Here is a 16,427-nt window from a genome sequence, read left to right as displayed (position 1 = left end):
ACTCACAGGGTATTGACAGGGTAGGGGCAGGAATTATGTTTTCCCCGGCGGGGGGGGGGGGAGTGTTGAACGAGGGTTTGCAGACTCGAAATCTGACGTCACCTCAGCAGGGCTGAGATCGGGAGAAATTTCCTCACTCAAATAGTGGTGAATATTTGGAAGTTTTCTAAATTTAAAGTCAAATTTTGGGGCTCAGCAATGATGGGAACGTTGCAGGAAAGTGGAGCTGATATCGAAGATCAGGACTATTGCGAGGAAAGGGTAGAATTGGCGCAACGGACTTCCTATTTTCTAAAGCACGTTTACCTTTACGCCTTGTTCTCCCTTGGTTTTCAGCCGTTCGGATTGCACAGGGGAGCGGTGAGAGCTCCGGAGATCCATCGGCAGCCGCTGCGGGGCAGCTCCCGTCTCCCAGCAGGAAGGGGCAGGTCTGGGAGACAACACCAGACAACAGGCCCCGATCCTTGGCGGGGAAAGGCCGGGCGCCCTCCGTGTAGCTGGAACATTTCACGGAATCCCTTCAGCTCTGCCTTCGAAAGGATTCATGACCCGCCGGTGGTGCAGCCGAAACCCGAGGCACATCTCCCGGTCTCCGGCCTCACTCGGTCCCGGTTCCAAACACCGGCCATGCGTCTCGCCCACTGACACCCCTAAGCCAATGAGAGCATCCCTGTCCCAGCATTGGTCGCTTATTGGCTGTGAGTGTCTGACGACGGACTGCTGCTGGGAGCTGGGGATGTCAGTCACAGTTTATTCTCAGGATCAAAGGAAGTTCCCCGAAACTCATATTTCAAAGTAAATTTTATTACCAGAGTACAGATAAGTACAGATACAACCCCGAAAAGCATTTTCCTGCGGACATACAGGAAATAGTAACCATAACAGAAGCAGGCAGTGAAAGATCAGCCAGAGTGCTCAAGGTAACAAACTGTGCAAATGCAAATACAGAAACAGCGATAAGTAGCGAGACATGAAATAACCGCAGCGGCTGCTGCTGGATCTCCGGAGCTCTCACCGCTCCCCTGTGCAATCCGACAGGCTGAAGGCCAAGAGAGAACAAGGCGCAAAGGTAAACTCGTGATTTAGAAAATAAGAATCAGGAGCAGGCGTGGCTGTTCGGCCCGCCGCGCTGTTCTGCCCCTCACTCTGAACATATCTGATCTTTGACCTTAGCGCCACTTCCCTGAAACGTTGCCAACATCGCCGAGCCCCTAAATATGTCCGTTTAATTTAGAAATCTTATGGAGAAAACGCCAAATATTCACCGCACTGTGTTGGGGACATTTCTCCTCATCTCAGTCCTGCTGAGGTGATCACGGATTTTGAGTCTGTGATCCCTGGTCCCACTGCCCAGCCAGGGGAGTCATGATTCCTGCCCCTACCCTGTAAATACCCTCTGAGACTGTGTCTGTCTGAATCAGGAAGTTTCTCCATGCGAACCTTGTATTAATGAAATTGGTGACAGTTCTTTCAGACCAGCAGCTTTGACCACAAGAACACCAGACAGTGGTCAGCACGGAATGTCCTGCAGTTACTGCAGGAGAAGGACTGGATGGACACAGTGGAGTGGTTCCCTGAGCAGACAGTCCAGACACCATCTGGCAGAATGCCTCATCACCAGATCTCACCTGTGCACGCTGCCCCGAGATTACTGCAGTGGAGACGAGAGGGCCCTCCCAGTCTGATCCTTGCTGCATGCCCGGAGATCACTCCCACAGCGCGCTGCCCCGAGATTACTGCAGTGGAGTCGAGAGGGCCCCTCCCAGTCTGATCCTTGCTGCATGCCCGGAGATCACTCCCACAGCGCGCTGCCCCGAGATTACTGCAGTGGAGACGAGACGGTCAGTCACCTTTTTGCAGACTGTGGGCTGGCGAAGATCTGTGGAGAAAGATGCAAGGGCCTGAGCCACAGAGGCTGCGTGACAGAAGGCTCACTGATCCTCGGGCTGTACCCAGGATGCTCAGGAAAACGGACAGCGAGTGCTGCTGGAAGATCATCAACTCGGGGAAAGACGCCCGAAACTTGTTGGCCTGCCATCACGTCGAGATGTCCGGAGAGTAGGGGTTCTCATCCTGGAGTCCACGGTGTACTGGTATTGGTCCTTGGCATTAAAAATTTTGCGAAGCCCAGTCGTAGAGGAATGCTGCCGACTGGCACATTCCAGACTACAGGGACACCATTAGGACTACAGAGATCTTCTACACTGGACAGGGAGAGGCCGGGTTGGCTGAGGAAGCCTCACAGTCATTGTAGTAGTGAACCACCCCAGGGGGGCACATGGCTTCTCCTTTCAGAGTAGGACTTCAAACGTCTTCCAGGGGAATGTCCTTCCGACCGCAGGGATGAGGCCTTTAGAGATTCAGCTGACGTTTTTGTCGCACTGGATTTTTAAGAGATGGCCATATGCCATATGGCCAATCCTCCTCCGCTCGTAGCGGGGCTTAGACAGTCCATGGCCGCGTTTTCTTATCTGTTGCCCGTTTAAAGTGTTAAATGTGTTTTTGTCTTTAATGTGTTTTTGATCCTACACTAAACAGAGAAATGGCCAGAATTTCCACTGAACACAACCAGCAAAACCATGTTCATTCTTTGAGACTGCAGCGCGCGTAGTGGACAATCGCGGTACTGCAGGGGATCAGCAGCTCCCCGAACGCGGAAGCATTCTGAATCAGGAAGTGCTGGAGTTAACATGGCTTCGAAAGGACAGGTCGCGAGTTTGAGCGAGGAGGTAACTTGTCCCATCTGCCTGGATTTCTTCACCGATCCGGTGTCACTGGAGTGCGGACACAACTTCTGTCGCTCTTGTATCACACAGTGTTGGGAAAGGGAGCAGAGAAACTCCTGCCCGGAATGTCGAGAGGAGTTTGCTGACCGCACCCTCAGGGTGAATCGGGCCTTAGCAAATCTGGCTGAAAAAGCTCGAAATCTAAACCTGAATCCGAAAGTGAAGGAAAATAAATGTCACTGTGAGGAACATGAGGAAGAACTGAAGCTGTTTTGTGAAACGGACAAGACATTGATCTGTCTGATCTGTAGAGATGCGCAGGAACACAGAGAGCACCGCTTCAAGCCGATTAAAGAAGCTGTTAAAATCTATAAGGTAAAAGTAACGCTAATTTGATACTCAACACATTTTGTCTTGTCCTACATAACATCACATTAGCCTCCAAAACGAACACATGATTCTCTGCAACTTCCGCCATATCCAATGGGATTCTACCGTCTCTCCGTCCCACAGCCCACTTCAGCACCCCGCAACTCTCCGCTTTCTGTAGGAATCGTTCCCCGTACTGTATCGCCCTGATCCACTCGCTCCTCCCCACTGATCTCCCTCCTGGCTCTGACACCTGCAATCGGGACAAGTGCTACACCTGACTCCTAACCTCCTCCCTCGTCACCATTCAGGGCTCCAAGCCGCCCAGTTCCTCCCGTTTCTTCCATGGTCGATTGTTCTCTCGAATTAGATTCCTTCATCTCCAGCCCTTTACCTCTTCCACCTGTCCCCTCTCAGCTTCTCACTTCATCACCCTCCCCCACGTTCCCCCTCACGTTGTCTCACCCGTCACCTGTCAGCTGGTTCTTGTCCCCAACCTTTTTATTCTGGCTCCTGTCCCATTCCTTCCCAGTCCTGATGAAGGGTCTCATCCCAGAACACCGACTGTATATTTCCCCTTAATAGATGCTGCCTGACTCACTGAATTCCTCCGGCATTTTGTGTGATAATCGGGTTTGATCACCTGTTTCTTTTGATGCATCTTTGTTTCTATTTCCTTCACTCTCTGACTTCCAGGATCAGATAAAATCTTCCTTAGACTCTCTCACAAAAAAGAAATCAGACTTCCAGGAAAAGGAGCAGCAACAGAAAGAGAAGATTTCCGGAGTTCGGGTGAGGCTTCCTGAGCGGAATTTCTGATATTACTGTCGTATTTTGCTCCATATAATGCAGAATAGCCGAGTATCGCAGCTCCAGTGACCTGGGTTCGATCCTGACCTCTGCTGCTGTCTGTGTGGAGTTTGCATGCTCTCCCTGTGGCCATGACAGTTTCAGACACCTTCCAAGGACATGCTGGATGAATGGTTAATTATCAATTAATCCTATGAATGTGGGGGGAGGGTGTATGTGAATCAGGAGGGTGCTAATGGGTCAATGAGGGAGAATAGGTTTCAGGAAAGCATGAGCGAATGGGGTTGATGGGAATGTCTCAGAGGTAGTATGGACCCCAGTAGACCAGACAGTCACCTTCATATCAAAAGGAAATACAACTCAGCAATGCAGTAAACTAATCTTCACCTTTCATTCGACAGAAACAGTCACACAGCGTTCAGACCCACGTCACATCAGAGTTTGCTGAACTGCGCCAGATTATCACTGAGAAAGAGCAGAACTTACTCAGGGATCTCAGGAAGGAAGAAACGAGGATTCTAAATTCAATGGAGAAAAATCTTCGAGAGATTCAAGAGAATATGAAGATTATTCAGGAGGAAATCACTAAGTTAAAGGAACAGTTGGATCAGGAAGACAGTGTGATATTTCTCAAGGTGAGAAATTTCAATTTATTTCTGTCAAATTGAACTAAATAAACAGTGGTATATTTGAACTAAACACAGCACAGAGGCTAATTCCAACAAATCAATTGCCGCTGCTGGTGTCCTCACACAGAGTGTTCTCCTTGCATGACGCACCTCCACTCACTCCGCTAATGACATTCTAAATATCGGAGATAGATATTCGATCCTTTATCAGCAACATACAATATTTAAACAATGAAATTTCAGCATGCTTCATCGTAAATTAAACTGCAGTGATTCGGTCAATGAAAGATATGGCATCTGCCAGTCCCAGGATTAAAACAGCCCAGAACAAAGTACGAATACGTAACTTATTCCCTTTGCTTTTACCACGTCCCCACTCACGTGAGTGGTTATTGTAATAAACACGTAACACAGAATACAATGCAGACAGAAAACAGACGTGTTGCTCCAACACACAGCATTTTAAAATGGCAGTAAACTGTTTCTCGCCAGACAATTGATGTAACTATTCAGGGTTGTTTTTGTCCCAAAACTGAAATTCCACAACTTCTGTACATCCCAGGACAGAATGTAATCTTTTCTGAAATTATTTACTCTGATCATAATACAGAGTTGCTGATTGTGTCCTTAATTACCACATTAAATATCCTCTAAAACTCCCATTAACACCCAGTTCCAGTCACAGGCTGTGAGTGTGTCTGGTGCGGTGGGTGTGAGGGTCTCTCTGTCAATCAGTGAGAACAAAGAATGTGACCCACACATCAGACTTATCTTCTATATCGGTTTCCTTCCGATTACAGAAAATTTCACTGTCTCTACTTTGTCAGATAAGTTTTACATGGGATTGTGTCCCATTCTCCATCACGAGCAGGCCATTCGGTCCATCTTCTATCAATTACCCTCTGCACAAGCCCCCTGCCACCTACTCACTGCACCCAGCAACAGTTCCCCGAGCTCCCTGTTCCCTCACGTGTTTATCCAGCCTCCCCATTACATTCAATCTCTGCAGTTCCACTTTAACCACTTCTGTAGCACTGAGTTTCACATTCTCTTCACTAAATTTCTTGTGGGATTTATTAAAAACCACCTGTCATTTTATCTTTGACTGAAGGTCTCCCCATAAATAGAAACATAGAAACAAAGAAAACCTACAGCACAATATAGTCTCTTTGGCCCACAATCCTGTGCTTAACATCTACTTACTTTAGAAATTACCTCGAGTTAGTCATAGCTCTCTATTTTTCTAAGCTCCATGTACCTGTGTGGGAGTCTCTTGAAAGACCCTATCGCATCCGCCTCCACCTTCGTTGCCGGCAGCTCATTCCACCCATTCCAAAACACTTACCCGACATCTCCTCCGCACTACTTCCAAGCACCTGTGTCCTCTCGTGTTCGCCATAATGAGGTACTTTTTCCACCTTCGCGCAAGCAAATCAAATCACTAATCTTAAATTGTTCCATTTTATCATTTTGACATCTTTTCCAGATGATAATGCACAGCCTATCCTGTCTTTCCTGTAAGTTTCATCCTCTCAGTAATGGTCTAACTTTCAGAAACATTCCCTGTAATTTACCCCACGGTTCTGTATTGCTGGTGTGTGTTTGTGATTGTGGGAGTGGGAATTTTCAACACCTTGTAATGATTTGGATTAAATTCATGATGTGGACAGTAAATCCAAGTCGAATCAGATTTGTGTTTTATTTATTTCAGGAGGAAGCTCGTCAGAACAGAAGGTAGGACATGATCTTTACTGACACCCTGTATGGATTTGTAAAATTCTTACAAATTCCAGTTTATCACCAGCAGTTTAATATTTACAGAATCAGTGACGATGTCCAGGAATTGTCAGTGACCGATGAGGCCCTACCGGTTGAAAAATTCTATCATCCCTATTTGTTGAACACAGTGCTGAGAGAAAAACTTGATGCTATTAAGCGAGGTAAAACTTACAAAGATTCATTTTTCCTTGTTTTTAAGACACAATTAAGTTATAATTTGAGGCAAAGATTGTCTGTAATACTGGGATGAAGGGGACTTGAAGTTTATTCCACATCAACCCCACCGACCGGGAGCCATCACTGTCACACAACATGCCAGTCAGTCTAACATAGAAATACAGTTGTCTCAGCACGAGTTAAGCAGTCTGATGGCCTGGTTGAAGAAGCTGTCCCTGGAGCCTGTTGCTCCTGGCTTTTATGCTATAGTACCAAGTGCTACAGTTTGTGGTTGGAGTGTCTCTTGTCTCCCAAGATTCTTCAGGACCTTTTTACACACCTGTCTTTGTAAAACAAGCTAGCAAACAATATCAAATAGTTTTTCAAGTTCCGTAAACAAATAAAACAGAGATGAGTGTGGATATAGCACTGCTAGAAAATGAGGTGGGATATATAATAACGCGGGATAGAGATGGCAGATAAACTAAATATTTTGCACCAATCTTCACCGTGGAAGACACCAGCACTGTGCCCGGTGTTGAAGGGTGCGAGGGAAGAGAAGTGAATGCAGTTGCTGTTACAAGGGAGAAGGTGCTCAAAAAGCTGAAAGAACTAAAGGTACATAGGTCATCCGGACCAGATGAACTGCACCCTAGTGTTCTGAAAGAGGTTGTAGTAGACCTTGGAAAAGATCTTTCAAAACTGTTGGACCGTGGCATGGTGTCAGAGGATTGGAAAACGGCAAATGTCACTTAACTCTTTAAGTAAGGAGGAAGACAGCGGAAAGGAAATTATAGACCAGTTAGCCTCACCTCTGTGGTTGGGAAGAAATCGGATTCAGTTGTTAAGTATGAGGTTATGGAATACTTGGTGACACTGGACAAGATAGGACAAGTCAGCATGGCTTTGTTAGGGAATATTCTGCCTGACAAACCTGTTGGGATTCTTTGAGGAGATTACAAGCAGGATCGATAAAGGGGATGCAGTGGATATTGTATATTTGTAATCTCGGAAGGCCTTTGACAAGGTGCCACACATGAAGGTGTTAACCAGGTTAAGAGGCCATGGTATTACAGAAAAGTTACAGGCATGGTCAGAACATTGGCTGATTGGTAGGAAACAGCGAATGAGAGTAAAGGGATCCTTTTCTGGTTGGCTGCCGGTGACTCGTGTTCCACAGGGGTCAGTGTTAGGACACCTTTATTTTATGCTGTATATCAAGATTTAGCTGATGGAATAGACCATAAGATATTGGAGCAGAAATAGGCCATTCGGCCCATCGAGTCTGCTCCACCATTCAGTCATGGGCGGATCCAATTCTTCCAGTCGTCCCCACTCCCCTGCTTTCACCCCATACCCTTTGATGCCCTGTCTAATCAGGAACCTATCTATCTCTGCCTTAAATATGACTTGGCCTCAACAGCCACTTGTGGCCACAAATACCATGGATTTTCCACACAGTGACTAAAGTAATTTCTCTGCATCTCAGTTCTAAAAGGACATCCTTCAATCCTGAAGTCATACCCTCTTGTCCTTGAGTAGATGACTTTGTTTCCAAGTTTGCATATGATACAGAGATTGGTGGAGTGTTGAGGAAACAGTTAGGCTGGACAAGGACTTGGATGAGGAGAATGGGAGAGAAAGTGGGGAATGATACACAATGTTGGAAAATGCATGGCCATGCACTCTGGTAGTAGAAATAATGTGCAGATTTTTTTTTCAAATGGGGAGAAAACCCAAAAAGCTGACATGTAAATGGACTTAGCAGTCATTCTGCAGAACACCCTAAAGGTTAACTTGCAGGAAGAGTCAGTGGTGAGGAAGGCAAATCCAATGTTAGCATTCAATTCAAGGGGTTTAGATAGCATTCAATTCAAGAGCAGGGATGTGATGCTGAGGCTTTATAAGGCACTGGTGAGGCCTCACCTTGCGTATTGTGAACTTGGGCTCCTCATCTAAGAAAAGATGTGCTGGTATTGCAGAAGGTTCATTTCATAAGGATGATTCCAGGAATGAAAGGGTTATCATACGAGGAACGTTTGATAGCTCTGTGTCTGTACTCGCTGGAATTTAAAAAGATGAGGGGGAATCTCATTGAAACCTTTCGAATGTTGAAAGTCCTAGACAGAGTAGATGTGGAAAGGATGTTTCCCATGGTGGTGGAGTTTAGGACAAGAGGGCACAGCCTCAAGATGGAGGGGCATCTATTTGAAAACAGATACAAAGAAATTTGAGCCAGCGGCTGGTGAATTTCTGGAACTTGCGTGTACTTAAAGCAGAGATTGATAGGTTCTAGATTGGACACAGTATCAAAGGTTATGGGGAGAAGGCCAGGTAGTGGGGCTGAGGAGGGGAAAAAATGATCAGCCATGATTAAATAGCGGAGCAGACTCAATAGGCAAATGGCCTCATTCTGCTCCTATGTCTTATGGTGATCAGACCACTACATTGAAGCATTGTGAGAATGAGCTCGGACACACCAACAAGCATTGACATGGGTCAAGATTTCATCTCAGGAGAAGCACACACAGCATAACCGGGCTGGCAAAGCTCCCTCACACACATACACAGGAAGGATTGGCAGATTGTAGTCAGAGCCTCAGCAATGTATACTTACCACACAGATATTTACCACAATCAACACACACACACACACACCATACATACTATTAGAGTGTGACACACGGTCAAAGAGATAGGCACAAATTCCCATTTAGGATTGAAATCTGCCATCCTTACCCAGTCTGTCTGTTCTGTGTCACTGAGCTGCCCTCTGACGTGACGTCACATCAATACTTCACAGACAGACTCCGGGGTGAGATTCCTCAGGAGGATGATCTGGGAGAGTTTGATGGATGTTTAACCCACGACCCACTTCATCAATCTGCAAGACTAAGATGACTTCTTGAGCATGTCCAATTTGTGTGCGTTTGCCCCTCTATCCATGTAACCATTTCCAATGTGTGTACCTGCCCAAATTTATTTTAAAATATTTTATTTTTACCTGTTTCTGCAGCGTCTGATGGCAAATTCCATATACCCACCTCCTTCTCTTGAGAATGTTACCCCATAGACCACATAAAAATTTCCCATCTCACTTTCAATCTGAGCCCTCTGGTTCGGTAATCCCATTTCTTGTTAAAAAAAAAACTTTATTTAAGCCCCTTATGAATTATTTACCTCGATAAGGGGTCATGCCTGGACACCCTACACAACAGCTGAATAGTCCAAGTTTATCCACTCTCTGCTTTTATCCCAAGCACCCCGCCCCCATATACAGAAATCCAAATAGTAGCCAGGTTAGAGATGGGATACTAATTACACCACGAGATGGAAAGAAGGGCAAGGTGACGATCTGAATGGGGGAATTTCAAGAGGTAGATTGGTAAAATCATGTTGGTGCTGTATTCCATGAGACATAATTTGTAGAATGCCTTCCGAGATGGCTTTTTAGAACAGCTTGTGGTTGAGCCCAATGGGAGAAAGACAATTCCAGAGAAGGATTTGTATAATGAACCAGATATGATGTGGGAGATTCAGTTCAAAGAACCTTTAGGAAGCAGTGATGATAAAATGATAGAATTCACCCCACAGAGGAAGATAAAGTCAGACGTCTCAGTGTTAGAGTGGAGTAATGTTAATTACAGAGGCATGAGGGAGGAGCTGACCAAAGTAGATTAGAAGGGGACACAAGCAGGGATGATTGCAGAACAACAAAGACTGGAGTTCCAGGGGCAATTCAGAAATATGAAGTATTATTATACAGGGAGGATGAGGGAACCGTGTTTGACAGGGAAGTCAGAGACAGCATAGAAGTGAAAGAGAGGGCTTACAATAGAGCAGAAATCAGCAGGATGTCAGAGTATCGAGAAGATTTTGACAATCAACAGAAAGGAATTACAAATCCCTAAGGAGAGAAAATGAGATATGAGAGAAAGCTTACCAACAATACTCAAGAGGACACAAAAATGTACAGAGTAGAAGAGAGGCAAGAGTGGATATTGGACCCCTAGAAAATGACACTGGAGAGGAGAAATATGACAAAAGACATGGCAGAGGTACTTATTTAATATTTTGTGTCAATCCTCACTGTGAATGATACTACATGAATGTCGGAAGTGTGAGAGTGTCATGGGACAGAAATGAGTGTTGTTGCTGTTACTGAAGAAAAAGTGCATGGGACGATTGAAGATCTGAAGGTACCTGGACCAGATGGACGACATCCCAGTGTTCAGAAAGAGTTAACTGAAGAGAATATGGGGTCATTAGTAATGATCTCTCAAGAATCACTTGATACTTGGCCATTCAAGATTATTAGAAATTGGAAAGATCACCTCAGACTTTAAGAAGGGAGAGCAGCTGAGGGAAAATTATACCTGAGTTAGTCTGGATGTGGTCTGCTTGGGAAGATAATGGAGTCCACTATTAAAGACAAGCTTTTGGGTACATGGAAGTTCATGATAAAATAGGGCAAAGACAGCAGGCCTTCCCTTAAGGGGAAACCTTGCCTGACAAATCTGTTAGAATTCTCTGAGGAACACAAAGCCAAGATAGACAAAGAATGATTTGGATGACAGAATTGTTGTCTATGTGGCCAAGCTTGCAGAGGATATGAAGATAGGTGAAAGGGCAAGTAGTGCTGCAGAATCTGGGAATCTGGGAAGGGCAGAGACAGATCAGGAAATGGGCAAATAAGTGATAGATGGATTATCGGGTAGGGAAGTCGTGCATGCACTTTGGTAGAAGGAATAAAGACACAGACAATTTTGTAAACAGGGAGAAAGTTCAAAAATCAGAAGTGCAAAGTTACTTGGGTGTCCTTGTGCAGGATTCCCTTAAGGTTAACTTGCAGTTTGTGTCAGTGATAAGATCGGCAAACTCAATATCAGAACTCATTTCGAGAGGACTAGAATACAAGAGCAAGGATGTAATGCTGAGGTTTTATAAGGCATTGGTCAGACCACACTTGGAGTATTGTGAGCAGTTTTGGGTCCCTTCTATCTGAAAAGATGTGCTGGCATTGGAAAGGGTCCAGGAGGTTCACAGGAATTACTCCTCATCTCCCATCTTTGCCCCCTCCAGCTTCTCGTTACGTCTACACACACAGTTCAACCACAGGCTTTCCATCCCTCCCTCAGCTGGTTCAATCTGCCATTCATCTCTCCCCTACTGGTTCCCGTTATCACCTCCTTTACTGGCTCAAACCATCACACTGCCCCACTTCACACCCACAAATGATTGTGTGACGGGCATGTTCCTGTGCTGTACTGCTCTATGTTCCCTGTTCTCTGTTTGGAAGAATGAGAGGAGATCTTATGGAAACACAAAATTCTTTCAGGGATAAATAGGCATGAGTGAGGGAGGATGTTTCCCCTGTCCAGCGGAAAACCCTTCGGGAGACATTAGTTGTGCATCCGCTTTTCGAGTCAAAGGTTCTTGTCGGCCACCCCACCGCGCCTGAGGCCCAGCGGCCTTCCCCCTGGACCCGGGGCCGCCCTCCCCGAGTCTCCCCCTGATCCTCGGGGACTCTCTAATTCTCTGCTTCTCCCCCCAGTCTCTGTCACCCTGGATGTGGAAACGGCGAATCCGCGGCTCGAGGTGTCTGAGGATCGGAAGAGTGTGAGATGGACCGGGTCCTGGAGGAATCTCCCTGACGCCGGGAAAAGATTCACACACTGGGCTTGTGTGCTGGGATCGGAGGGATTCACAACAGGGAGACATTACTGGGAGGCGGAGGTGACAGGGAATCGGAGCTGGTGGCTGGGAGTCGCCGCAGAGTCTGTGAAGAGGAAGGGGTGGGTCAGTCTGAGACCAGAGACCGGATTCTGGGTCATCGGGCGGTATGGTGACGCGTTACATCGGGATTATGATGTGTTCCGTGTTCTCACCTCCCCCGGGGCCCGTCTCCCTGCCGGTCCCATCCCCGGGAGGGTGGGAGTTTATCTCAGTTACGAGTCCGGGACAGTTTCATTTTACAACACGGAGACCAAGTCCCATCTCCACACCTTCACTGGGAATAAATTCACGGGGAAACTTTATCCTTTCTTCGCGTCCTGGGATGGAAAACAGTGGCTGAGAGTCTGCTCCGGTTCCGCTCCGGGTCTGTAAACGGGTCGGGTCCCGGGACCGGCGTCAGGAGTAAAGTCCCTGTAAATATAAGTGTGCGGAGAGTGCAGCTAAATACTTCATGTTTCTGGACATTTGGGCTTTGTTCCCGGGAAAGTGGGACCTATTCCGACGGGACGGTTTGACCTTGAACTGGAGGGGGACTAACATTGTTGCTGATAGATTTGCTCGTGCTGCTTCAGGGAATTTAATCTAGATCTGCAGAGGGAGGGGAACCAGAGTGTTAGAGCAGATAGTGAGGTAGAGGAGGATAAAGGTCATGCGAGGATTGCATGTGTAGACAGAAATCAAAGGTTCGTACATTAGGTTGTAAATTAATTTTCAGAACTTTAGAAATTGTAGAAAACATTGATTTCTGGAAGAAAATAATGAAGAGCATGACCAGAACATATGTGAAAAAGTGGCTCCTTCAGTTTTACACCTATCACAATAATTGTCTATGTTAGGAAATATTTTGGATAGTCTCTCCTTTGTTAAGTAGTAACAGTGAAAAATTTTAAATTGAATTAAACAGTGATTGGCACATATCAAAGAAGATTTTTTTTTGCAGATCTTTTTATTTTCATTTATTTTCTGATAGTCGATTGATGACTTTTGAAGAGTTAATCAGCAAATATTCTCTCTCTCATACACACTTTCTGCAGTATCTTCAGCTTAGACATTTTTTTACAAAAATAATTATCTAAATTTCCATATATGCAAGATCTGATTTGTTGGATACTATATTGAATAAGAATCCTTTAGAAAGAGATTCCGTTGGTAGAATTTATAATTTATTTTAAATACATTAATACAAAAAGATAACCTCCCACCTGAGGTTTATACATGATTGAAATATTCGTTGTTTCAGACGTGATAGAGGGGGAGAGGTGAAAGGGGTACAGTGTCATTACTAGACAGAGAAAATATCACAGCTGTGCGTAGACAGGACAGCCCGGAGGGCTAGTCTACAGAGGCCATATGGGTGGAGCTGAGGAACGGGAAAGGTGTGACCACACTAATAGGGGTGTATTACAGACCGCCCAATAGTCAGAGAGAATTGGAGGAGCAAACCTGTATAAAGATAGTAGACCACTGTAAGAAACAGGAAGTTGTAATAGTATGGGATTTTAACTTTCCTCATATTGACTGGGACTCCCAAACTGTAAAAGGGCTAGATGGCTTGGTGTGTGTGAAATGTTTTCAGGAAAGTTTTCTAAATCAATATATAGAGGTACCTACGAGAGAGGGTGCAATATTTGATCTCCTATTAGGAAACCAGACAGGTCAGGTGACAGAAGTATATGTAGGCGCACATTTTGGGTCCAGTGACCATAATGTCATTAGTTTCAAGTTAATGATGGATAAGGATAGACCTGGTCCTCGCGTTGACGTTCTAAATAGCAGAAGGGCTAATTTTGTGGAAATGAAAAAAGATCTAGGAGGAGTGGATTGGGATAAGATTTTTTTCCTGACAAGGATGTGTTCAGTAAGTGGAAGGCCTCCAAATGTGAAATTTTGAGGGTGCAGTGTTTGCATTTTCCTGCCAGGATTAAAGACAAAGTTAACAGGCATAGGGAACCTTGGTTTTCAAGGGATTTTGGCGATCTGGTTAAGAAAAAGAGCGAAGTATATAGCAGCTAGAAGCAACAAATAGCAAATGAGTTACTTAAAGAGTATAGAAAACATAAGAAAATACTAAAGAAGAAAATCACGAAGGAAAAAAAAAGAACACATGAGGTGGCTTTGGCAGATAATGTGAAGGAAAACCTGAAGGGGTTCTACAAGTATATTAAAAATAAAAGGATTCTAAGGGACAAAATTGGTCCCCTAGAAGATCAGAGTGGTCGTCAATGTGTGGAGCCTTACGAGATGGGGGAGATCTTAAACAGTTTTTTTGCATCAGTATTTACTCAGGAAACTGGCATAGTGTATATGGAAGGACGGGAAACAAGCAGTAGTGACATGGAACATTTGTAGATTAAAGAGGAGGAGGTGCTTGCTGCCTTACAGCGAATAAAGGGAGATAAATCCCCCGGGCCGGACTTGATATTTTCTCGGACCATGAGAGAGACTAGTGTAGAAATTGCAGGGACACTGACAGAAATATTTAAAACGTCCTCAGCGACGGGTGCAGTGCTGGAGGATTGGAGGGTAGCTCATGTTATTCCGTTGTTTAAAAAAGGCTCCAATAGTAAACCAGGTAATTAGAGGCCAGTGAGCATGACATCAGTAGTCGGTAAATTATTGGAAGATGTTCTGAGAGTTCAGATTTACAAGTATTTGGACAGCCGAGGGCTGATTAAGGAGAGTCAGTATGGCTTTGTGCATGGTTGATCGTGTTTAATGAATCTTGAAGAGTTTGTCGAGGAGTTTACCAACAAAGTAGATGAAGGAAAGGCTGTGGATGTTATCTACATGAACTTTAGTAAGGTCTTTGACAAGGTCCAGCATGCGAGGTTAGTTCAGAAAGTTCAGACATGAGGTATCCATGGAGAGGTTGGAGAGATTGAAAGAGTGCAGAGATTTACTAGGATGTTGCCAGGTCTTAAGGAGTTGAGTTACAGGAAAAGATTGAACAGGTTAGGACTTTATTCCTTGAAGCGTAGAAAAATGAGGGGAGATTTGATAGAGGTTTACAAAATTATGGGGGATATAGACAGTAAATGCGAGTCGTTTCTTTCCATTTAGATTAGGAACGATAAATATGAGAGGACATGGTTTTAGGGTGAATAGGGAAAGGATTAAGGGGAACATTAGGAGGAACTTCTTCACTCAGAGAGTTGTGGGAGTGTGGAACGAGCTGCCATCTGACATGGTAAATGCGGGCTCCCTCTTAAGTTTTAAGAATAAATTGGATAGATACATGGATGGGAGAGGTTTGTAGGGTTACGGACTGGGTGCAGGTCAATGGGACGAGCGGAATAAAATTTCTGCACAGACTAGAAGCGCCAAATGGCCTGTTTTCTGTGCTGTAGTGTTCTATGGTTCTATGGAGTGAAATAAACACGAGATGAGAATTGTCGATTGATTAATTTTAAATGGGACAAGTGGGGGCGGTGCTGACCGGAAAAGACAGTGTAGGTTGTTCATTAACTTCATCTGCCATTTCTTAGTCCCCCATTACTACTTCACCAGCATCATTTTCCAGTGGTCCAGTATCAACTCTCATCTCCCTTTCACTCTTCATGTCACTGAAAACTAAACTTGTAGTATCCTGATTTATATTATTGGCCGGTTTGCCCTCATATTTCATCTTGACCATTCTCATGGCTTTTTTTGTTGCCTTTTGTTGGATTTTAAGAGCATCCCAATATTCCAACATCCCACTCACCTTTGCTAACTTATATGTCATTTCCTTAGGCTTAACACAATTAATACATGCCTTTTCCAGCTCAAACTGTGAATTGATTTAAAGTCAGTCCCATAATTTAATAGTTTTTACCTGAAAACTATCTACCCTCGCAAAGATTGTACTGAAGACTGCATTTGATTTTTCTTCAGCCTTATATGCTTCACATTGAAATAGTATGTGTTTCAACAGTTTCATAAGGACAAAATGTACACGACACAGAATAAAGTTTTCCAATTAGTTACAAGGCATAATTAAGCATAGTGTGGATATTTCTGTCATGTGAATATCATTTCTTCACTTGTTTTAAGCCCTTCTTCTATAAACCCAACAGGTTTATGTATTCTGGAAAGGTGTCTGTCTTTACGTCCATTATCCTACGTCTTGCCATAAGCCCCTAATTCTTAACACTATCAACCCTTTAGCTTCTAATTTGCTAAGGGGAAGGTCTATATCCACAGCTTAACATTTAACAGCTTTTGGTGCTAAACAGTCAACATC

General features: G+C 44.7%; 1 protein-coding gene across 1 annotated transcript; it reads left to right on the top strand.

Annotated features, from left to right (window-relative positions):
- The first annotated feature begins 2,690 nt into the window (after positions 1-2,690).
- Positions 2,691-16,063, top strand: LOC132385778 (zinc-binding protein A33-like). The gene is made up of 6 exons (XM_059958003.1): positions 2,691-3,101; positions 3,792-3,887; positions 4,307-4,540; positions 6,246-6,268; positions 6,356-6,474; positions 12,024-16,063. Exons 1-6 carry the CDS (start codon positions 2,691-2,693, stop codon positions 12,575-12,577), a joined length of 1,437 nt encoding a protein of 478 aa, XP_059813986.1. The 3' UTR covers positions 12,578-16,063.
- Positions 16,064-16,427: the final 364 nt, after the last annotated feature.

The sequence above is a fragment of the Hypanus sabinus genome (assembly GCF_030144855.1).
Source record: "Hypanus sabinus isolate sHypSab1 chromosome X2 unlocalized genomic scaffold, sHypSab1.hap1 SUPER_X2_unloc_20, whole genome shotgun sequence".
Classification (NCBI taxonomy): Eukaryota; Metazoa; Chordata; class Chondrichthyes; order Myliobatiformes; family Dasyatidae; genus Hypanus; species Hypanus sabinus.
Note: the sequence above shows the minus strand (reverse complement) of the source record. Positions and strands in the feature narration are given on the sequence as shown.